This window comes from Oncorhynchus gorbuscha, linkage group LG18 (genome assembly GCF_021184085.1).
Source record: "Oncorhynchus gorbuscha isolate QuinsamMale2020 ecotype Even-year linkage group LG18, OgorEven_v1.0, whole genome shotgun sequence".
In the NCBI taxonomy this organism is placed as follows: domain Eukaryota; kingdom Metazoa; phylum Chordata; class Actinopteri; order Salmoniformes; family Salmonidae; genus Oncorhynchus; species Oncorhynchus gorbuscha.
In genome coordinates, this window is record NC_060190.1 from 37,760,476 (window position 1) to 37,786,389 (window position 25,914).

The 25,914-nt window shown below is 42.8% G+C and overlaps 1 protein-coding gene across 1 annotated transcript; it reads left to right on the forward strand.

The window, feature by feature from the left end:
• Positions 1 to 435: 435 nt before the first annotated feature.
• Positions 436 to 21,330, forward strand: LOC124003854 (probable G-protein coupled receptor). Its single transcript, XM_046312464.1, has 4 exons — positions 436 to 805; positions 3,577 to 3,948; positions 17,602 to 17,762; positions 18,052 to 21,330. The coding sequence occupies exons 2-4, from the start codon at positions 3,707 to 3,709 to the stop codon at positions 18,951 to 18,953; spliced, it is 1,305 nt and encodes a 434-aa protein (XP_046168420.1). The 5' UTR covers positions 436 to 805; positions 3,577 to 3,706; the 3' UTR covers positions 18,954 to 21,330.
• The last annotated feature ends 4,584 nt before the right edge of the window (positions 21,331 to 25,914 follow it).

Genomic DNA, 25,914 nt, shown 5'->3' on the forward strand with positions numbered 1-25,914 from the left:
TGTGTGTGTGTGTGTGTGTGTGTGTGTGTGTGTGTGTGTGTGTGTGTGTGTGTGTGTGTGTGTGTGTGTGTGTGTGTGTGTGTGTGTGTGTACTCTTAGGACCCAGGGGAGTCCTGGAGGGACAGGAGGAGGACAGAGAAGTGTGTGTTTAGGCTGATGCATACCATTCAATGTGTGACAGTCACAGCCATATACTGACTGAGAGATGAGAGAAAGAGAGAGTGAAACAGAGAGTGTGGGTGGGACAATGAGGGTGGGCGTAGTTTCACAAAAGCATCTTCACCAATGATCCTCTGTTGATGATGTGATTCTAACGTTGACTGGTGCCCAGCCCCTCCCCCATCTAGCCAGCCAGCTGTGCTGTTTCTGAGTTCCCTAGTCTGCACATCACCTATCAGTCTATCACTCCTCTACTCTGACACCAGTCCTACCCAGGAGTCCTTCCCACAGGACATCCGTCCATCAGGGATACTTATCAATCGTGGACCAGGAGTAAAAGGAGCAGAGTGCCAAGCTTTAAGCCATCCTTGGTGTCAGATCTAGAGGTTGATAGGTACTGAAAGAGGTCTGGAGGGTTAGGTAAGGGTACACCTGTTGTCTTAGCATCTGTTGGCACCGACCCAGACTTCAGAGCCTTATGGCAGGCCTGGATATATAAAATACATAATGGAATTCCAGTCCACCTGGGAACCAAAAACCCCCTGGACAATCCACGTTGTTCACCCTATATAACTCAAGAGGAGTGGGAGTTGGACGGGAGGATTTTATGTTTTTATGATAAACATCCATTCACAACTCATGTCAGGTGAGTTATGATTTAATGATAAAAACATTGATTTGAATCATTTAAAACAAAAATGTTTCTTTCCTGTGTGTGTAAGCAAGTCCAGGTTAACCAACTAAATTTGGTGCCTGAAATAAATACTATAAATACTAATAAATACCACTTTATAGTGGTGCCTATGTTGATAACACTTATTGTGCAATTTGATTTTAGATATACATGTTGAAATAAGATAAGATAGCTTACATGTTGATATAAGCTTGGGTAGCCTATTATTTAGCTGGAGCTCAGTATGTTAAGTGTGTTAGGTTTTAATTCCCAGAAGTAAAAAAAACTCAAAGGACATTACGAAAGCTTAAACCAAGTTACATATTTTCCCAGAAGGTCAATACAGCTGCATTAGACAAAACATGTTTCCACCACCACACGTATATATACTCCAGTTTAGGCACTCCTCCAATCCTTACATCTATTATGGTTCGACAGGAAGACAAAGTAATAGGGTAATAAACCATTGTTTCTCCCTTAAGGGGATCTGACCTGAACTCAACCCCCTTGATGCCTAATCCAAAGATCTCCACCCGTATCCCCTACTAATCCTGTGACTTCCTCCCGCCCACCCAACATTCCAAAGCCATCTGACTCCTACAGATAACCATTAACTTCTGATGTAAAAACCAGTCTCTATTACTCCTCATACACTATACCTCTGAGTATAACAATGTTCCAAGTTTAACCCAGAATCTAACTGTTGTTAATCGATGCACAACAACCTCTTAAAGACGGTTGTATTCTGATCATCAGGAGGATGTCTCACATCCAAAGAGGTGTGATTTATTTGTGGCAGATGTTTTCATTTCAATCAAATTGTACTAGATCACTCATTCAAGTCCATAATACCCTCTTGGTCTCCTGAAACTGACAGTCATTTTTTTCAATTGTCCTGGGCTAGACATTTAAGAAAACCAGACAAAATACTTATAATAGACTTTTATAAAAGCAATCATCCTGAGAAAGAAGTGATATTGAACCAAATGCTATTGCATGGCTTAAAATGGCCAGTTCAGAAGCCTAACTTATGCATTTAAAGGAGATGCCAAATGCTGTATGTAGGCTTGACACTAGGACAGGATGAAAACGGGGACATCCTTTCATAACTTACACAAAGACGTACATGCACTGACTCGTCCTTTTAGTACTGTGGATAAATCTCATTACTAACATGGCTTGCCAATCAGCTGGACGGTCACCAGAGCCGATTACAGAGGGAGAGAGCATCAGTAGAGCAGCACTAGTCTACCAGCAAGCACATGGAAATAGGACACAACAGAACAGCATGCATAGTCATAGGTTCTGGGAAACTGATGATGCTCCTTGCACAGCCGTGATTCAGGTGACAGTGTGTGTGTGTGTGTGTGTCTGTGTGTGTGTGTGTGTGTGTGTGTGTGTGTGTGTGTGTGTGTGTGTGTGTGTGTGTGTGTGTGTGTGTGTGTGTGTGTGTGTGTGTGTGTGTGTGTGTGTGTGTGTGTGTGTGTGTGTGTGTGTGTGTGTGTGTGTGTGTGTGTGTGTGTGTGTGTGTGTGTGGGGGGGTGTGAGTGAGTGAGTGAAACAAGCAGGAACAGCAATACATTGAAGGTTGGGATTTTTGTGTTTGCGTCCCTCTTATCTTCATGGCACACACATGAAGGGGAGCAGAGCATAATATGTGAGCCATGTGTGTGGGGATAAAGTTGCTTTGAAGTCACCCACACACTTGATATCACTGTCCCTCTGACATATGACAGACCTTAAAAAGGTTTAGATGCACAGCTACAGTACATAAGAAGGCACTCAATACGCACATACAGTTCTGATAAACAGGGGCAAGTGAAATGTTAATGTGACGAGGCCTATGTTGTGCATTGTTGTTACCGAAAGCTGAACACAGTGTTCATTGAACTATATTGTATTTGATAGAGATGGAGATCAAGTCTGTTCTGGTGAGAGGTTGTGTGTGTCTTTGATGGCCCTATGCAGGCCCTACGCAGTCAGGGTGACACTGGGCACATACTAATCAACAGTGCCAGTCCCCCGCAGCTGCATGGCTAAAACAAGCAAGCTCATTATCTTCCATTTCAAAAGGTTAGGGAACGATAGAAGGATGGAGGAGAAAAGAGAGAGGGAGAGTGTCCTCTCCTCCATGAATTATTCCTATTGATCAGGTCCCTATCCTCCTATCCTCTTACGGAGAGAGAGGGGAGGGGGGGCGAGAGAGAGAGAGAGCATCCTTTCTTTTATAAATAGTCCCACAATCCAAAGGGAAATGTTACAGATGTCCTTTTCTACAGATTTAGGGTCGATAGTAGTAGACACCTGTGTCAATCAACTGTGTTGAAACTAATGGGCAGTATCAACACAGAGGGGTTAAATCTATGGATATTTGTGAACACAAGGGATAGGCCAACAGTGAAGTGTCTACAAAATGAAAGCAAATTATATTCCTAAACAATAGAAAAATGTCACTTCCGTTGTGGATTTGCTGTTAAATAGTTGTTATTATCCCTTGAGAGTATTAAGTAGGACATTGCAATAATGAAAACGGAACAGGGCTTAGCATGCGGAGATAATCTCATCATTCTCTTGCAATGGTGAATTATGATGTCAGTGTTTGTGTTGTTTTTGCCAATGTGTATTTCAAGGTGAAATACACATTGGTCTACAGAACTTGGCTGATGATGTTTTACTGTCAATACAGAAGTGTCCCCAAAAACACAACCAGTCCATTGGTGATGTCTTCCTTTTTCTTCCAACAGGGAAACGTAGTTTAACCGTTTGACTCTTAAGCAGAAGGAATCATCTGGCTCACCACACCAGTGAAAGATGGGGGAGTCTAGGCCTAATGGAACGCTTTTTATGTCTGTTCTGGAACTCTCATTGTGAACTATGGAACACTCTTTTTCACCTCTGACCCCTGACCTCCATGATACGACAGCCAATGAGAGCCTGTGGTGGGGGCTGGGGGCGCCCCTCCCTTCAGCCCCTAGCAGACAGCTGGGCACCTTGCCTAACTCCCAGACACGCTTCAAGGACCTGACAGGGATATTCTTCATGGTGACCCTGAACGTGGTGGCGCTGCTGGCTAACACAGCCGTGCTGGTGGTGGTCGTCAAAGCCCCGCACCTCAGGTACTTTGGTACTTTTTGATTTGATTTATTTGACCATTTAAAAACATAATTCAACCACAATTGATAATCATCAAGGATAACACATAAGTGACTACAATGCGTAATCAACAAGAATAACACATAACAGTTTTGCAACTTATTTCCATTGTGGCCATCTTGTTTTGGCTGGCTGGCAGGCTGGTAAAAAATACACCAGATTATAAATACATGAAAACAGATACACTGTACATCATAAAAGGAACTTGGGTCCCCTATGACTTTCTAATGCACCGATAATGTATGCACACTCTCCTTGTTTCTATTGCGTATACTATTAAATAATTGAGTTGTATCTTCTGGAATTTATATATATATATATATTTATTGTACTTGTTTGACCAGACATCAGTGCTAAAAGTTCAATTTGTTCTAATGAACACATACAGAAAAAAATACATTTCAATACATTAACATCACGTAAAATGTATTTCAAATACATGTACATACATTTGTATCTTTGCTCAAATGCATGTAATGCCTGACAATATTCCAGAAACACATGGCTATGACATCTAGTCCACAGGGTGGCCCAAGTGGTTCCTAATTCGACTTCGTAAATGACTGTAGATCATCTTTGGGACCACCAAGCCAAAACATCTGCAGTGATATCATTTCAATGTGACGGTGTTTAAAAAAACAAACTTTTGATTTCCCCTCATTTTAACATTATAGTACAGTAAGTGCCTCTCCCCAGGCTAATTAAATAGGCTAAGGGAGAGGTACAATTTGCACAATAGTTACCCTGAGGAAAATGGGGGAGGGTCATGCTTTTTCAATTTCAGTCAGGGGGAGTTTAGTATTTTTTATTTATTTTTAGTCCAAGGGAGGGTCATGTCATTTGTAATAGATGAAATGTCATATTGCTCAGGGTTTGAGAGTTAGTTGCTTATTATAGCATTTCATGTGTACCCAATGATGCCCCTATAGCCTAAACCAGCCTTTCTCAAACCCCGGCACAGTTCTGTGGAGGAATGCTTGCAGGCCTGCAGCATATTTGTCTTGAAAATGGTGTATTTTGTGTTGTTGTGGTCTGCAGCATATTTGACTCAAATAAATACTTGCCGTAGACCTACTTGCCCAATGAGCTGAACTATGCATGACACAGTAAGCGAATTGTGTCACCATGACTAAGTATAGCTACACAAAAAACACACACACACACAAGCTAACCCTGCTGTGCAGCCTGCATGCTCTCTTTCTCTCTGGATTTTATTCAAATGAGACCTGCCTGCCAAAACTAGTCTGTGGGATATATCAGACTTGCCTCAGTAACAATGCTATGAAGTTATCGAAAATCTGCAGACATTTAGAAACAAAGTATCCACATCTCAAGCATGAACCAGATTTTTATTTTTACAAAAAAGAAAAGTCCAACCAAGCAAAAATGCTGCACAATCATTTCACAGACAATGAGAGTTTACTGAAGGTGTTATGTCTCTCGTCGGAAGGCATGGACCAAAGCGCAGCGTGATAAGTGTTCATGATATTTATTGATCAAAACACTTGAAAAAAATAACGAAGAGAAAAAAGAAACAGCTCTGTAAGGCAAATAAACTATACAGAAAACAACTACCCACAAAACACAGGTGGGGAAAAGGCTACCTAAGTATGATTCCCAATCAGAGACAACGATAGACAGCTGCCTCTGATTGGGAACCACACTCGGCCAAAAACAAAGAAATAGATAACATAGAAATAAAGAAACTAGAATGCCCACCCTAGTCACACCCTGGCCTAACCAAAATAGAGAATTAAAGCCTCTCTATGCCCCCCCCGGGACTGGGGACCGTCGCTGGAGGCTCCGGAGTGGGGATCAACGCTGGAGGCTTCATGCCATGGATCATCACTGGAGGTTCCGTGCCATGGATCATCACTGCAGGCTTCGGGCCATGGATCATCACTGGAGGCTTCGAATGTGGAGCCGGAACAGGTCTCACCGGACTGAGGAGACATACTGGCAGCCTAGTGAGTGGAGCTGTCACAACACGTCCTGGCTGGATACCCACTCTAACTTGGTGAGTGTGGAGAGCTGGCACAGGACACACTAGGCTATGATGGCGCACTGGAGGCATAGTGCGTAGAGCCAGCGCAGGACACACTGGACCGTGGAGGCGCACCGGAGGTCTAGAGCGCAGAGCTGGCATAACTTGTCCTGGCTGGATACCCCCCTTAGCCCAGCAAGTGCGTGGAGCTGGAACAGGCCGCACTGGGCTTTGCTGGCGAAACGGGGACACTATACGTAGAGCTGGCACAGGATAACCTGGGCCGAAGAGACGCACCGGAGGCCAGGAACGCTGAGCCGGCACAATCCGTCCTGGCTGAATGCCCACTCTAGCACGACCACTGCGGGGAGCTTGCACAGAGCGCACCGGGCTGTGGATGCGCACTGAAGGCATGGTGCGCAGAACCGGATAGGCATGGTGTGCAGACCGGTCACTCGCTCCCCACGGTAAGCACGAGGAGTTGGCTCAGGTCTGAACCCTGACTCTGCCACCCTCCCCATGTAACCCCCGCCCCCCCCCCACAATTTTTGGGGGCATGCTTGCCTCGTTGCCGTGACTCCTGGTATCTCCGCCATTCCTCCCTTGCTGTTTCCGCCTGTTTCCATGGCAGGGGCTAGTCCCCTGCCATAACCTCCTCCCATGTCCGTGAGGTCCTCCACTCACTCTTCTCCCGGGCCCAGGATCCTTGCTCCTCCTGGCCACGCTGCTTGGTCCTTTGGTGGTGGGTAGTTCTGTTACGTCCAACCAAAATACAGAATAAAAGCCTCTCTATGGCCAGGGCGTGTCAGAAGGCTTCATATTTCCTCTCTCATAACATTTTCCAGGCTCCTTTCACTATAGTTGAAAATATGGTCATGCCCTCAGTTGTGGATCCTTGCCAAGAGGTTTTAGACCCAACTGCTGCTACAAAGATCAGTGTAATCCCACTTTCCAATGACACTGTCACATGTAGAATCCAGGATGTGGCAGATTATGTTGAATCACATGCAGGTTTTAGACAGAGCCCACACTTTGCAATCCAATTAGATGAGACGACTGACATTTTGAAATGCACGCTTCTTGTATATATTCGCTACATGTATGAATAATTTCCTTGTTGCAAAGAGTTGCCTCAAAATTCAACTGCAGGTGAATTATTCAATGTTCTGAATGAGTACATAAAGGGTCATGAATTACATTGGGACCATTGTATCGGGATCTGTAGGCCTACCGTCGAGACAGCTGCTCAACCTATCCATGCAGGAACACGCAAGTGACATTTCCCAAGCATATTTAAAAAATAGCTGATTTCAAGAAAAAACTGGGCATCTGGAGAGACTGAGTGTATAGAGGCATTTTTTACATGTTCCCCCTATTCTCAACTCTGGCTGACGTGGGTGATGTGGATATGGATTACATGGGTAAATTGATGGGGACACATCCAAGCAAAACTCTGCTCAAATTTGAGGACTACTTCCACTCACAATCTGATCCACACCCGGGAAAGCAGTGGATGCATAATCTGTTCACCAGTACTGAAGAGACATGCTGACCACACCGCCCGCATTGCATGTACGAGCGTTGCAAAACAAATGTAGACACTTCACAAGCTGGAAGTCCCACCATTCCCATCTCATCATTGGTTTTTAGGACCATATACCCACATGGGGGATTGAAAGATGATCTGAGGTCCACACTCCAGTCTAGTTGGAGGTGGTAATGCACCTTAAAGTTGGTTGCCAACCTCCATACAAAGTCAACGGAAGAAGAAGAAGAAGAAGAAAGAAAAAGAACACATATGATTTTGGGTCTAAATTCTACAAAGATCCAGAAAAAAAGGACCTTGTGCATTTCAGGTAAAATAACAACCCAATGTTTATATGGGGCTCCCAAGTGAACAAGCGCTCTAAGGCACTGCATCTCAGTGCTAGAGGCATCAATACAGACCCTGGTTCGATTCCAGGCTGTGTCGCAACCGGACGTGATTGGGAGTTCCATAGGGCGGTATAAAATTGGCCCAGCGTCATCCGGGTTATGGTTTGGCCAGGGTAGGCCATCATTGCAAATAAGAATTTGTTCTTAACTGACTGGACTGGTTAAATAAAATTAAATACATTATATCGCAGGACAAACTCGCTAGCAATATCAAGCTATGACGCACGCGCTTGCCCGGTCTAGTCAGCATGCCACAGCTTATCACCGGTTCTTGATGATAAACTATTGGAGCTGTCCTGTGACCAAGGCCGCACGCTCATTTTAATGAGATGTGTCTGTCCACGTTCTGGCTGTGCAGCAGCAGAGAATATCCGCAACTCTACAAGATGGCAGTGAAGACATAAAACCCCCTTCATTCTACCTACTTATGTAAGACCAGTGTCTCCTCTCTTGCTGCAACATAATCAAAATATTGCAACAGACTAGCTGTTGAAAACACCTTGACACCTCTATGGTGTCCCTGGCACAAAAGGTTTGAGAAAGTCTGACCTATAAAATGGGCTATACGAAGAGCATGCTTGGAGAAGGACATGGCAAAGTTATATTTCATAGAGTGTGCCCTGCTGGGATGGATGGTGTATATAAAACTAGACTACAGTACATCACACACTGCAATGGACGGGCGTTCCCAATCATGAGCCCTAGCCTGCCCTGCTCTTGCTGATGTAAACCCTTTTGTGCCGCCTAACCAATGACTGTGCTCTGTACGGTGGCACTTTAGGAGTCAAGTCAATTTGTCCAAAAATGCTATATCTGTGCGCACAGTCTAGGCCTACTGATACCTTGTTAAGCTGTAAAAATGAGAAGGAGGACCGGAGGTAAGGTTTCTATTGCTATAATTGATTTTAATAAAAACAATGTTTCATTACCCATAATGAAGCAATTAATCCGAGTTTTTATTGACCTCACAGTAACCCATATTCGAGTAATATACATACATTACTATGATGGGCAGCACATGGGTGCTGAAAGTAGGCTAATTTGAGAACACCTAATTAATTTAAACATTCTTCACTTTGATTTTAATGTAGGCTACTAACAACAGGAGGGCTTTGTGTTGTTGCCCATTTCTTCCTATTCAATAAATAAGAGGTAGGCCTACCTGTTTGTCAGACAAAATGATAGTCTACTATCCATAGATTTGGTCAGCCAGGTCCTTCAGTCATCATGCACTTAAATATGTCAGTGTCAGTGAAGAGCTTTGTGTGCTGAGTTAAAACCAGGGCTTGAATTGAGGAGGTATGTGAGGGTACTGTGGCTTTTGTTAAAGTAAAAGGCTAAAAGCATAGGCCTACCCTTTGCTAACTTAAGTTTAATGGACCTGATTGTATAAAGCGATCAAAAACAACACTTAAGTCTGCAATGCTTTACACTAAAGCTGCAAGATGCAGGGGAAAGTCACAACTCTGATGCATATGGGATATATTTGGTTTGTCTCTACGACATTCAGAGGCTGTGCTACGACCTTCTTTAGCTGAGGACAAGGAGACAAAAAAGGGACTTTGCTTGGAAGTAATGAGTCTGTCACTAATTCACGTTTGACATTTAAACAGGCTATTAAAAACCTCTCAAGGATCGGACCATTTTTTCAATTTTTGCCTAAAATGGCATACCCAAATATAACTCCCTGTAGCTCAGGACCTGAAGCAAAGATATGCATATTCTTGATACCATTTGAAAGGAAACACTTTGAAGTTTGTGGAAATGTGAAATTAATGTAGGGGAATATAAATCATTAGATCTGGTAAAAGATCTAATCTGTCCGTCATCTTTAGAATGCCAGAGAAAGGCTACAATGTATTATTACAGTTGAGGCACAATTTAGATTTTGAACACCAGATGGAACCACTGTATGTGCAAAGTTTTAGACCACGTACAGTTCAAAATGTTGTATCACGTCTGCCCAAATGTGCCTAATTGGTTTATTGATACATTTTCAAGTACATAACTGTGCAGTCTCCTTATACAATAGCATGGTATTATTTCATTGTAATAGCTACTGTAAATTGGACATTGCAGTTAGATTAACAAGAATTACAGATATCTGCCAATATTAGATATGTCTATGTCCTAATCACATTAGCGTACGTTAAACCTCTCTAGGCTGGATGGGACGCTACCATGCCACCTGGCCAACATCCAGTGAAAGTGCTGGGTGCCAAATTCAAACTACAGGGGTGTAAATATTTTACATTCTTGAAAATACACATGCAATATGTCAAAATAAAGCTTAACTTCTTGTTAATCCAGCCACAGTGTCAGATTTCAAAAAGGCTTTACGGCGAAAGCAAACCATGCGATTATCTAGGGACAGCACCCCATCAAACATACACAGACAATCATATTTCGTGACACAAAACTCAGAAATAACGACATAATTCATGCATTAACTTTGAAGAGCTTCTACTGTTGGCACTCCAATATGTCCCATAAACATCACAAATGGTAGTTTTGCTTGATTAATTCTGTCGTTATATCTTCAAAATGTAAATTTATCTGCCGCGATTAATCCAGAAAAACACTGGTTCCAACTCGCACAACATGACTACAAAAAACCTAATATGTTACCTGTAATCTTTGTCCAAACATTTCAAACAACTTTCCTATTACAACTATAGTTATTTTGTAAAGTAAATAATCATTAAAATTTAAGATGGGATAATCTGCGTTCAATAGCGGATAAAAACAAAGTAGAGCAAGCTTTCAGGTCGTGTGCCCCAACCACAACAGTACAATAGACTCGACCCTCGTTCTGAACAGCCCTACTTCTTCATTTATCAAAGGAAAAACATCAACCAATTTCTAAAGACTGTTGACATCCAGTGGAAGCGAAAAGAGAGTGACCTCAAAACAAAATATTTCTGGATGGTTTGTCCTCGGGGTTTCACCTGCCAAATCATTTCTGTTATACTCACAGACATCATTCAAACAGTTATAGAAACTCCAGAGTGTTTTCTATCCAAATATACTAATATGCATATCCTAGCTTCAGGGCCTGAGTAGCAGGCAGTTTACTTTGGGAACACTTTTCATCCAGACGTGAAAATACCGCCCCCTAGCCTAGAGAGGTTAAAACCGTCCCGCGGGGGGACAATGATCCTGTAGAGGTTATTAATGTGTTTGAGCCAATCAGTTGTGTTGTGAAAAGTTAGGGTTGGTATACAGAATATAGCCCTATTTGGTAAAATACCAAATCCATATTATGGTAAGAACAGCTCAAATAAGCAAAGAGCAACAACAGTCCACCATTACTTTAAGACTTAAAGGTCAGTCAATGTGTAGAATTTCAAGAACTTTGAGTGCCTTTGAGTGCAGTCGTAAAGACCATCAAGCACTATGATAAAACTGACTCTCATGAGTACTGCCACAGGAAGGAAAGACCCAGTGTTACCTCTGCTGCAGAGGATAAATTCATTAAAGTTACCATCCTCAGAAATTGCAGCCCTAGTAAATGCTTCACAGATTTCAAGTAATAGACGCATCTCAGCAACATGACAACATGAAGACAACATGAATCAGGCCTTCATAGTCGAATTACTGCAAAGAAACCACTACAAAAGGACACCAATAAGAAGAAGAGACTTGCTTGGGCCAAGAAACACGATTAATGGACATTGGACCGGTGGAAATCTGTCCTTTTGTCTGATGACCGGTGGAAATCTGTCCTTTGGTCCAAATTTGAGATTTTTCGTTCCAATCGGTGTCTTTGTGAGACGCAGAGTAGGTGAACGGATGATCTCTGCATGTGTGGTTCCCACCGTGACGCATGGAGGAGGAGGTGTGATGGTGTGAGGGTGATTTTCTGGTGACGCTGTCAGTGATTTATTTAGAATTAAAAGCACACTTAACCAACATGGCTACCACAGCATTCTGCAGCGAAACGCCATCCCATCTGTTTTGCACTTAGTGGGACTATCATTTGTTTTTCAACAGGACAATCACCCAAAACACCCTCAGGCTGTGTAAGGACTTTTTGAACAAGAAGGAGAGTGATGGAGTGCTGCATCAGATGACCTGGCCTCCACAATCCCCTGACCTCAACCAAAATGAGATGGTTTGAGATTAGTTGAACCACAGAGTGAAGGAAAAGCAGCCAACAAATGCTCAGTATTTGTGGGAAGTCCTTAAAGATTGTTGGAACAGCATTCCAGGTGAAGCTGGTTGAGAGAATGCTAAGATTGTGTAAAGCTGCCATCAAGGTAAAGTGTGGCTACTTTGAAGAATCTCACATGTTAAATATATTTTTATTTGTTAAACACATTTTTGGTTACTACATGATTCCATATGGTGTTATTTCATTGTTCTCATAAGTCATAGTTCTTCACTAGAAAAAAGTAGAAGTAAAAATAAAGATAAATCCTTGAATGAGTAGGTGTGTCCAAACTTTTGACTGGTACTGTATACAGTGCCTTGCGAAAGTATTCGCCCCCCTGAACTTTGCGACCTTTTGCCACATTTCAGGCTTCAAACATAAAGATATAAAACTGTATTTTTTTGTGAAGAATCAACAACAAGTGGGACACAATCATGAAGTGGAACGACATTTATTGGATATTTCAAACTTTTTTAACAAATCAAAAACTGAAAAATTGGGCGTGCAAAATTATTCAGCCCCCTTAAGTTAATACTTTGTAGCACCTAATTCCGTGGACACTCGAGGGTTTGGTATCTCATTTTTTTTATATGTTAGCAATGAAGTTAGGTAAGTTGGAAGCTAGGAATACCTAGGATAGGTTAAGTAATCCCTCTCACCCCACCCCCCCTATGTTTTAGATGCACTATTGTTAAGTGACTGTCCCACTGGATGTCATAAGGTGAATGCACCAATTTGTAAGTCGCTCTGGATAAGAGCGTCTGCTAAATGACTTAAATGTAAATGTAATGTAAATGCTTGTGTAGAAGGGCTTTGTAAACAAAAAGGGAGTAATAAATTGACTTTAATGAGGACCAGCCAACTTTTTGATGAGGGATAAAGTGGTGATTATTAAAACTGTCACGAGTTATAAAGCAAATGGCAGCTTTAAAATAGCCTGTTCGACAGTTGGGGCAATGGCATACATAACAGTGTCATCTGCATGCAGATGAATATGACACGTTTTAACAGATAGACCAACATTATTTACAGTTGAAGTTGGAAGTTTACATACACCTTAGCCAAAAACATTTAAACTCAGTTTTCACAATTCCTGACATTCAATCCTAGTAAAACGTCCCTGTCTTAGGTCAGTTAGGATCACCAATTTATTTTAATGTGTGAAATGTGAAATGTCAGAATAGATATCGAAGGCCTGGGAAAGGGTATCGAAGGCCTGAGAAAGGGTATCGAAGGCCTGGGAAAGGGTATCGAAGGCCTGGGAAAGGGTATCCAAGGCCTGGGAAAGGGTATCGAAGGCCTGGGAAAGGGTATCGAAGGCCTTGGAAAGTGTATCGAAGGCCTGAGAAAGGGTATCGAAGGCCTGGGAAAGGGTATCGAAGGCCTGAGAAAGGGTATCGAAGGCCTGGGAAAGGGTATCGAAGGCCTGAGAAAGGGTATCGAAGGCCTGGGAAAGGGTATCGAAGGCCTGGGAAAGGGTATCGAAGGCCTGGGAAATGTCGATAAATAAGACAGCACAATAAATGTTTTGATCCAAGCAATTTACCACATCATCTAAAACAAGTGTAGCAGCTGTAACTGTGCCTTGTCCAGGTCTAAAAACGTATTGGTGCACGTTAAGAATAGAGTGAGAAGTTAAAAGAGTTATTAGCTAAAAGTTATTCAGGGATTCTAAAACTTTGGAAAGGCAATATATTTTGGAAATTGGACAGTAGTTAGAAGGATCTCCTCCTTTATGTAGGGGGAGGACGTATATAGGTCAGTGGTTCTGCAATATGTGGGGCAGCAAGAAGGGATTAAGTGAATCAGACCCAATGTTTTTTTTAACATCAATCTTTAGCAAAGCACTTAGTACATCATAGACATCAAAGGGTTGAAATTAAGATAAAGTATGTGAGTCTGAGGTGACTAAATGACTCCCTCTATGGGATTAGATTATCATTTTAAATGCGTGGCCAGCTGAAGCAGAATGGTTATTATGAAAAGCATCACAAATTGTAATTTTGTTTAGAATGGGGCCAGAGGCTGTCAAAACCTGCTGGGGCAACGACGAGGTGGTGTTTTTTTTTTCAAAGATTTGACCACTTTTCAGAAATTGCCTGGATTACCACCACTCTCTGATACACAATTCAAGAAATTTGTTGATTTAGCTTTCTTTCTTTCTTTTTTTACCAGGGATAGACACTTATTTCTGAAATGTCTGAAGGACTGCCAATCGGATGTAGAATCAGTCCGTCTAGTCCACATATGTCAGAGTCAAGGCCCGCGGGCCACATCCGGCCCGCGAGAAGGTTTTTTACGGCCCCTGGGATGATCTTGATTTATTATTAGAACCGGCCCGCAGACCGCAGCAAGCCGGCAGCCCGCAGATCTTTTACACGCACCAATACTACATTTCCCACAATGCAACGGTGACGCACCGAGCAGTAGGCTGCTTCATTTCAATATTTATTGGCACAGCAGTTGTCAGCATCACAGTAAAATTAACTTTCAGATACCCATCAAAAATGGCAAAACGGAAGGTGGACACTGAGAACCGGGGGTTTCAAACAAGGTGGGAGTCGGAGTATTTGTTCACGGAGGTAGCTGGAAAACCTGTGTGTCTTCTGTGTGGAGAAAGTGTGGCGTTACTGAAAGAGTATAATCTGAGACGACATTATGAAACGAAACACGCGGACAAAAACAAGAATATGGACATGGAACAAAGGCTACAAAAGGCAGAGGAATTAAAACGAGGCCTCAAATCTCGACAGGCTCTGTTCAAAAAAGCCAAATCACAAGGCCAGGCTGCTGTCAAGGCCAGTTTTATTTTGGCAGAAGAGATCGCTAAATCAGCCCGGCCATTTACGGAGGGGGATTTCATCAAAAACTGCATGATTAAAGTTTGTGACGAAGTTTGCCCAGAAAAAAGGCAACTCTTTTTAAATGTGAGTCTGAGCAGAAACACCATTGCCGAGAGAGTAGACCAGTTGTCCATCAATCTAAAAGAGCAGCTTGTGAAAAAGGGAAAAGATTTCATTGCATATTCCTTGGCTGTGGATGAGAGCACCGACATTTCTGACATTGCCCAGTTGTCAATTTTCATCCGCGGAGTGGACTCCAGCCTAAGCGTGACAGAGGAGTTTTTGGCTTTACGTCCTATGCATGGCACAACTACGGGGCATGATTTGTATGAAGAGGTGTCAAGATGTGTAAATGAGATGGAGCTGCCTTGGGAAAAACTCGTGGGTTTGACAACCGACGGAGCACCTGCGATGTGTGGACACAGGAGCGGACTGGTGGCAAAGATACGGGAAAAGATGCAAGAGGAAAACGCGACAGGTGAGCTGACAGCTTATCATTGTATCATACACCAGGAAGCGTTGTGCGGTAAAGCCTTGAAAATGGAGCATGTAATGAGCATCATCACGCGCACAGTTAACTTTATCAGAGCCAAAGGTTTGAATCACCGCCAGTTCAAGGCATTTCTGACGGAGTTAGAAACGGAGCATGGTGATTTGCCTTATCACACAGAGGTGCGATGGCTAAGCCAGGGAAAGGTGCTTCAAAGATGTTTCGAGCTTCGTGAGGAGATTTGTCTGTTCTTGGACAGCAAAGGGAAAGACACAACACAACTCCGAGACGAAATGTTTCTGTGTGAAATGGCTTTTCTGTGTGACATTACGAGTCATCTGAATGCAATGAACTTGCAGCTGCAGGGTCGGGATCGTGTCATCTCTGATATGTACAGTACAGTGAAGGCATTTAAAACCAAACTGACTCTGTGGGAGACGCAGATGCGGAAAGAAAATTTGAGCCACTTTCCCAGCTGCCAGACCATGAAAGAGAAGCTCTCTACCAGTGCGTTCCCGAGTGCACAGTTGGCTGATAAAATAGGTATGCTTGCCGCTGACTTTCGACGCCGATTTGCTGACTTTGAAGCACAAAAAGCAGGTTGGAACTGCTCGGTAACCCATTTGCTGTTGACGTGGAAAGCTCACCACCAAACCTCCAAATGGAGTTGATTGACCTCCAATGCAATGATGCACTGAGGGCAAAATATGCGGCAGTGGGTGCTGCGGAGTTCGCCCGTTTCCTCCCCGACACAATGCCCCAGCTGCACATCCAGGCTGCTCAAACGTTGTCTATGTTTGGCAGCACATACCTGTGTGAACAACTGTTTTCTTTGATGAACTTGAACAAAACATCACACAGAAGTCGACTTACTGCTGAACACCTCCACTCAATTCTGAGGATTTCCTCAGCTCAGAGCCTTACCCCGAACATTGATGAACTTGTGGAAAAGATGGGACACCACCAAGTATCACCCTCAACCTCAAACAAGTGAACATTACTGTGCAATCACATATTTAGAGTTTTTACTCAGTTCAAGTTTAAAAGTTAAAGTTTAATATTTGTTTTCACTGCATGTTACTTCTCCTTAAACAAAGTGTTGTTTTTGATTATTTTATTGTATTTCAATCCAATTATATTTTTAAAATATTTCAGTTGAGTGGATGATAGAAAATTGCTATTATTGTTTTTTTCTTTGAAGTAAATTTAGCCCACTTTTGCTAAAATAGAAAATATAGGCTACTGATGGTGCCTTGAATACCGGTTTCTTTCATTTAATGTTCATGTTATGGGGATTTTTATATAAAGGAAATTTGTCTTTTGTGTCTGTTGAAAATAAAAAATTACTGACAGAGCCATAAGAAAATATTGCTTTATTTATCTGATCATATTGGAATATATTTGTTAGGTTTTCAGTAGGTTCAATTAGGTTCACTAGACTATATGCGTCATTTAAAAAATTTTCAATGAACATTCGAACAGTCCGGCCCTCGGCTTGTAGCTAAATTTTTTATTTGGCCCTCCGTCCATTTGACTTTGACACCCCTGGTCTAGTCTTAGCCCAAGCTACATTTCTTTCCTGTAATTCCTCAGACAATTCATGAGTAAACCAAAGATTACATCGTTTTTTTTTACCCTTAGTTTTATGTATGGCACACATTTATCTGCAACATTGTTAAACAGGGTAATACAAAAATTAAGGGCCTGATCCAAGTCATTGATAGTTGACACTACCCCCCTTTCACTCAACCCCATCTCAAGCAATAAAATGTAGCTCATTAAAATTCCTAAAATATATCTTTGTAGTAATGCGTGAGCGAGATTGTATACTAATTGGAAAATATCCCATTTGCTGTCAATTAATGAGGGGCATTTGTTAGAATTGTTAGAATCTAATTGAGTCTATTTTTCTAGGTATTTAAAGACGTTGCGAGTTGTTTTAGTTATCAGCTCAGTTAGATTTAGCTCAATACAAATATATTTCAGCCCATCACATACTGGCATCAACCAATCTAGATTAAGATCAATCACTATCTGTAATTCAGATTAAACAGTTGGACAGTTAGACAGCAGGTCAGACAATTTGTTAAGGGCACCTATGGAGGCCGAGGAAGAGCAAGAGTTCCACATTTAGGACTAGACATTCAAAATGCTTAGGGACAGAGGTGCTTCTTCTCTGGGGATTAATAAAGTTAAAATCATTCAATTCAGGAAGTTTGCCTTTGTGTGCCACCTGTGTGCGGTGGACCTGCTGTGTGCCGTGCTGCTCATGCCCCTGGGAATTGTGTCCAGCTCGCCGTACTTCGCCAGCGTGGTGTTCACAGTGCTGGAGTGCCAGATGTACGTCTTCCTCAACGTGTTCCTCATCGCAGGTAAAGTACAAGGCACAGACACAATTTAGGGCTGCATCATAAATGGCACACTATTCTGTATATAGTGCACTACTACTCACCAGGACTTCGTTCAAAAGTAGTGCACTATACAGTGGATGGGGTACCATTTCTGATGACTTTAAGCAATCAATTGTTTGATTTAGATTTGTGTTTTTTATGTTCAAATATTAATCTCTCATTTTTTGTCTTCTGATTCTTTTTATCACTTTCATTTGGTTGTTGTACTGTGTGTAGCGAATTATAACGTTTGATTTTATATGAATTACAGCCTCCATCTTCACCATCACGGCCATCAGCGTGGAGCGTTACTACTACATTGTCCACCCCATGCGCTACGAGGTAAAGATGACCCTGAAGCTGGCCGCAGCCATCATGGTCCTGGTCTGGGTAGCCTCAGCCCTCCTGGGGCTGGCCACTGTGTTCGGCTGGCCCAGCTATGGCAGCCTGAGCTCCATCAGCGCCGCGCACTGCTCTCTCCACTGGAGCCACAGCGGCCACCGCCGGGCCTTCTCTGTCCTCTTCACAGTGGCCTGTTTCTGCCTGCCTGCTGCAGTCATTTTTGCTGTGTACTGTAACGTCTATAAAGTGGCCCGCGTGGCGGCTAGACAGCATGGACCGTTACCGTCCTGGACGGCCAGCCATCTTAAACACCGCTCAGATTCCATCAGCAGCCAGACCACTATCATCACCACCCGCCACGCCCCCAGGAGGCTCCACCAAAAAAGGCCCTTTGGTGGGGGCAAGGCCGCCTTCACCCTGGTGGTCATTGTGGGCCAGTTCCTGCTCTGCTGGTTGCCTTACTTCGCCTTCCACCTGCACCTGACTATCAACAACCCACCCAAGGTCCCACCTGACCTAGAGGAGGCCGTCACCTGGCTAGCGTACTCCTCCTTTACCATCAACCCATTCTTTTATGGGCTGCTGAACCGCCAGATCAGGGAGGAGCTGTGTAAGCTGCGGCGCTGCTACTCCACCCGGCTGGCCCTGTCCAGCGGCCACGAGGGCTCGGCCCACGAGAACTTCCTGCAGTTCCTCCAGAGAACCAGCTGTACGGTGGAGACCAGAGCCAGCTTCACCTGCACATCCAGCCCCAGGAACACCCTGGACCAGACAGCGCAGCAGACAGCTGACTTCAGGATACCTGGACAGATACCGGAGGAGTTCAATTAAAACGCCCCTGATATACTAACCTGGACCCCAGTGATATACTGTTACTGTATGGACACAAGCACCTGACTGCTGAGTTAAAACTGTTAAACACCTTTATATATTCCCAGAGCCTTCATTAGGAAAACTTTGCACAACTACGAGGGATCCAGACCACTTGTAGAGGAGCCAAAGTACATCGTTGAATGCTTTTTTCCCTTCCACGTCACTTTATTCATAGAAGATCAAGATGTTTAGGCTGTCGGTCTGACTGTGACTGACAATAACTTCAGAACGAAGTTGACTACAGATACAAAGTTACCAAAGTATTAGCACATTTTACAAACAAGCGAAGGATAAAATGGTGCTTCAAATGAAAACCGAGATGTCTGCATTAAAAGATCCATAGCCTATAACGGCCCATATAGCCTTTTTCAATCATATTGAAATCATTTAATGTTCAATCCCACTGGGCACAGATGGTTCAACATCATTTATTTTAAATTACGTGGAAACAACATTGATTCAATCAGTGTGTGCCCAGTGGGATCAATTTAGTTATATTTTGCCTCAATGTGTTTCATGATGTGTGACAACATTTGTACAATGATGTGCCCAATCTGTGATTCAGTGCATTATTATTGGGTAAGCATAATAAGCTGCCTCAATAGCTTATTTACAGCCATGGGTGGTAATATCTCTCTAGTAGCTGATCTGTTTTCAGTCTTGTGGAATAGTTCTCATGTTAAGATATGATTGAAATGGAGAAAGCTGATTCCCGAGAGCAGCGCTGCTTTTCTTTGGATCCTATCACTATCGCCACGTGGTCTAACGACGCCCTGAGCGAACATTATCTTAACGTGATTGTTTAGGAAACCCAATTAAAAAGTTGGTTTGTAAATAACGGTACATCTGATATGATCGTCATAATGCTTAAGTTACAGTACATCGCAACTGGGAAACGAGGCCCCGGTCCCAGATCTGTTTGTGCTGTCTTGACACTCCTATTGTCATGCCTGACAATGACCGTTGTTTCCACGTCATTTCAACCAAAATATTAAATGTGATGACGTTGAATCAACATGGAAAACTGATTGGTCCAATGAATGACAGGGTGGCATTTTTGGTTAATTTCACATTGAATTCACATTAGTTGACAACTTAACTAAAATGTAAGTCAAATCTAGATGTTGTACTGACATCTGTGCCCTGTGGGAGACCACATCAATGTCAGTCCAGTGGAGCAACCGTACGGCCCCCTACACACTTCCCTTAAAACACACAGAGACAGGCCTCCTGAGTGGTGCAGAGGTCGAAGGCACTGCATCGCAGTGCTAGCTGTGCAACTAGAGAACCTGGTTCGAGTCTAGGCTCTGTCGCAGCTGGCCGTGACCAGGCGATGCAATGCATGCTGACACGGTTGCCAGGTGTACGGTGTTTTTTCAGACACATTGGTGTGTCTGGCTTCCGCGTTAAGCAGGCGTTCTGTCATGAAGCAGTGTGGCTTGGCTGGGTTGTGTTTCGGAGGACGCACGGCTCTCGACCTTCCGTACGTGAGTTGTAGCGACTGGACTGTAACTACCGATTGGATAACATGAAAAATGGGTGAAAGAAACACACAGAGACAGCACTTGAAGGGACTACAAGTAGTGTTTATTTTGTTGTTTCCATTTTATTAATTTGATTGAGTTTATTGTGTTGTTGCATTCCGAGATTAGTCCAGCATATACCTTAAGTGCATTAAGTCCTGAGAGATACAGTTGTCTCAATTATCATTTGTTCTTTCTTGCTACAACTACCACAAATTGTGGGACTAATTCTACTACCAACCATTCCAATCACCTATATTACTACTAGTATATTCTACTACCACTACTACTACAAGTACAATGTTTGAGTTGAGAGACAATACAAATTAATACTTGAATAATGCTATCTACACTGTACTATACATCCACTGTCTGAACAACTTTTATTATTTATTATTTATTCCATGTTCAATATGGTGAACATTCAACACTCTCTAAGTGTAACAGGTGAGTTATTTCTATTACACCATATCAAATGTGATAATTTAACTATTTGGTTCTCAGTTGCAATATTCTTAACTATGTACAGTTAGTTTCTTACAAAACAATGTGTTATTATACACTAAGTGTACAAAACATTAGAAACATCCTCCAAATATTGAGTTGCACCCATTTTTGCCCTCTGAACAGCCTCAATTCTTCGGGGCATGGACTCAACAAGGTGACAAAGACGCCAATGCATCCCACAGTTGGGTCAAGTTGGCTGGATGTCCTTTGGGTGGTGGACCATAGTTGATACACACAGGAAACTGTTGAGTATGAAAAACCCAACAGCGTTGCAGTTCTTGACACACTCAAGCCGGTGTGCCTGGCACCTACTGCAATACCCCGTTCAAAGGCACTTCAGTCTTTTGTCCTACCTATTCACCCTCTGAGTGGCATACATACACACTCCATGTCCCAATTGTCTCAAGGCTTTAAAATACTTATTTAACCTGTCTCCTCCCATTTATCTATACTGACTGAAGTGGATTGAATAAGTGACATCAACAAGGGATCTTAGCTTTCACCCACATTCACCTGGTCAGTCAGTTTATGTCATGGAAGGTGTTCCTAAGATTTTGTACACTCAGTGTATGTTATCATAAGTTGCATTGCATTCAATAGGCTACCTTTTACATCAAGGGGATTTCTTTCTACATGGACTAGTTGTTTTTGCTTTAACTCTGCAAATAAACTTCTTGAAGGAGATGTTTGCAAGAAATTATGATTATGTTGTTCTGAAAAGCAAGTACTTTACCTCATATATATGGAAAAAAAATCCATTGCTTAACAGCTCTCAAGTGGTCATCTCTAACACCTGTTTCACGTGTGTAGAGCTCGCCAGCTGAGTTAGCCATGGCTCGTTGGTCAAAGCCTATGGGGAAATGAATGAGGTTTAACACAGGCTTAGGACATCTTATACGTTTTATTCTATGAGATAATATCAGCCAGTTACATGACTTCTATGAATTATGAAGTATTTATGTGCTTGTTTTGATTACATAAATGCTTTAAAAAAAGGGGGGCATTAGCTGATGGAAAAAAATGTATATAAGATATCCTAAGCCTGTGTTTACCACAGAACTTATTTTTGTTGTTTATCCAACCCCCCCCCCCCCCAACCCCAACAAAAAAAAACATTCATTTCACCATAGGCTTTGACCAATGAGCCATTGAAGAGTTAGCCTCCGTTAGAAAAGCCATTACTATTGCTCTCCATACACCCACATATTAATAAAGACAAATGACTTATATTACTTATATTACTAGTTCCATTATGTTTATTCATAGACATTGTGTATAAATGATCGACTGACATACAATGAAAGGATAGTACAGCCTGCATTGTGTTTTATGCAATGCAATTACAACTGTTTACAGTTCAAGTTAAGGTGTCAAATGAGGGGAAATCATTTCCCCTATAACTCCCACAAAGCACAGAGAGAGAGATTTGATTTAAGGGATAACATTATGGGATAGAGACAGACATGGATGATCAACACAGAAATAACATTGTGAACTACATTTTTAAAAGCCTTTTGTGTCCCCATGGCCCAGATTCGAACAAAAGGGGAATCTGCAAACAGATAGATAAACGAATAGATAAATAAACAGATTAGTGGAATAGCTAGATACACTGTATATGAATAAGCTCCAGTTCCTGGTCCAGCTATGCCCGCTCATGCAGGCTGGCTGGGTTGCCATGGGAATTCCCAGGATATACAGGAAGTTGGAGCATCTTGGGTGTTTGTAGGGAATTTAGGGCAAGACTTTCGCTTGTGACAGCCAGACAGAGGAAATGCATCCTAAACTGATTCATACACACACACACCTGCTGAACACACAGACAAAAACAAGGTCAGAGTATTTTTTATTGAGGCTAAATGTTTTATTTAAACTATGTAACTAGGCAAGTCAGTTAGGAATACATTCTTATTTACATTGAAGGCCTAGGAACAGTGGGTTAACTGCCTTTTTCAGGGGCAGAACAACAGATTTTTACCTTGTCTGCTCAGGGATTTGATCTAGCAACCATTTGGTTACTGGCCCAAGGCTCTAACCATTAGGCTACCTGCCGCCCCAAGGGCCAAATATTGTCTTAATATCCGTGATAACAAAGTGCCAGATGATGGTGCTCTGCTGTTTGGTGTGCAAATATATTGAAATGACTATCACCTCTGCAGGAGAACATTTACAGAAATGGAGTATCCAGAATTAACAATGATAGGCATGGTATTCAGGATGCAAACTCACCACTGGACACCAGCAAGCTCGGTCTCTGGACCCAAGCAAGCTCTGTGCACGCACACATATGTGTACTCACACAGAGGGAGAAATGCTCCATTTTAGGATTACAGTGTGCTGGCATAAAATAAGACACAACTCGTATTAAGCCTAGGATTAGTTCCCTTTATAATAATAATAATAATTATACACACACACTCTCTACATCTATACGCACATGCACACACACATAAAAACAAACAATTGCCTTAGTGTTCAACCGACACCAATTTGCATCTCATATTATCCCTGTCTATCTCGAATTTACATGACCTGAAGTAGATTAAAATACTTCAATTAGTGTCGTATTATGGACCATGCACAAAGGTGAAGTTATGGACAGAGAAAAGATTTGATTCCCGATTTCTAAGCTGAGCTTAACATATTTTCACATGATTTTGAGGTTTATTGTGGTTTAAAAAAGTTGATTTGATATGTAAGAGCTTGTGTAATTGTAGACTTCACCATATACTGTCAACACAAAACAACCCGGATGTTCTAGCTGTGTCTGAATCCTGGCTTAGGAAGACCACCAAAAATTCCGAAATTTGAATTCCAAACTACAACATTTTCAGACAAGATAGAACTGCCAAAGGGGGCGGTGTTGCAATCTACTGCAAAGATAGCCTGCAGAGTTCTGTCCTACTATCCAGGTCTGTACCCAAACAATTTGAACTTCTACTTTTAAAAATCCACCTCTCTAAAAACAAGTCTCTCACCGTTGCCGCCTGCTATAGACCACCCTCTGCCTCCAGCTGTGCTCTGGACACCATATGTGAACTGATTGCCCCCCATCTATCTTCAGAGCTCGTGCTGCTAGGCGACCTAAACTGGAACATGCTTAACACCCCAGCCATCCTACAATCTAAACTTGATGCCCTCAATCTCACACAAATTATCAATGAACCTACCAGGTACCTCCCCAAAGCCTTAAACACGGGCACCCTCATAGATATCATCCTAACCAACAGCCCCTCTAAATACACCTCTGCTGTCTTCAACCAAGATCTCAGCGATCACTGCCTTATTGCCTGCATCCGTAATGGGTCAGTGGTCAAACGACCTCCACTCATCACTGTAAAACGCTCCCTGAAACACTTCAGTGAGCAGGCCTTTCTAATCGACCTGGCCGGGGTATCCTGGAAGAATATTGATCTCATCCCATCAGGAGAGGATGCCTGGATATTTTTTTTAAATGCCTTCCTAACCATCTTAAATAAACATGCCCCATTCAAGAAATTTAGAACCAGGAACAGATATAGCCCTTGGTTCTCCACAGACCTGACTGCCCTTAACCAACACAAAAACATCCTATGGCGTTCTGCATTAGCATCGAACAGCCCCTGTGATATGCAGCTGTTCAGGGAAGCTAGAAACCATTATACACATGCAGTTAGAAAAGCCAAGGCTAGCTTTTTCAAGCAGAAATTGGCTTCCTGCAACACTAACTCAAAAAAAGTTCTGGGACACTGTAAAGTCCATGGAGAATAAGAACACCTCCTCCCAGCTGCCCACTGCACTGAAGATAGGAAACACTGTCACCACTGATAAATCCACCATAATTGAGAATTTCAATTAGCATTTTTCTACGGCTGGCCATGCTTTCCACCTGGCTACTCCTACCCCGGTCAACAGCACTGCACCCCCAACAGCAACTCGCCCAAGCCTTCCCCATTTCTCCTTCTCCCAAATCCATTCAGCTGATGTTCTGAAAGAGCTGCAAAATCTAGACTCCTACAAATCAGCCGGGCTAGACAATCTGAACCCTTTCTTTCTAAAATTATCTGCCGAAATTGTTGCCACCCCTATTACTAGCATGTTCAACCTCTCTTTCGTGTTTTCTGAGATTCCCAAAGATTGGAAAGCAGATGCGGTCATCCCCCTCTTCAAAGGGGGGGGGACACTCTTGACCCAAACTGCCACAGACCTATATCTATCCTACCATGCCTTTCTAAGGTCTTCGAAAGCCAAGTCAACAAACAGATTACCGAATCTCACCATACCTTCTCTGCTATGCAATCTGGTTTCAGAGCTGGTCATGGGTGCACCTCAGCCACGCTCAAGGTCCTAAACGATATCTTAACCGCCATCGATAAGAAACATTACTGTGCAGCCGTATTCATTGATCTGGCCAAGTTTTTCGACTCTGTCAATCACCACATCCTCATCGGCAGACTCGACAGCCTTGGTTTCTCAAATGATTGCCTCGCCTGGTTCGCCAATTACTTCTCTGATAGAGTTCAGTGTGTCAAATCGGAGGGTCTGCTGTCCAGACCTCTGGCAGTCTCTATGGGGGTGCCACAGGGTTCAATTCTTGGACCGACTCTCTTCTCTGTATACATCAATCAGGTCGCTCTTGCTGCTGGTGAGTCTCTGATCCACCTCTACGCAGACGACACCATTCTGTATACTTCCGGCCCTTCTTTGGACACTGTGTTAACAACCCTCCAGGCAAGCTTCAATGCCATACAACTCTCCTTCCGTGGCCTCCAATTGCTCTTAAATACAAGTAAAACTAAATGCATGCTCTTCAACCGATCTCTACCTGCAACATCACTACTCTGGACGGCTCTGACTTAGAATACGTGGACAACTACACATACGTAGGTGTCTGGTTAGACTGTAAACTC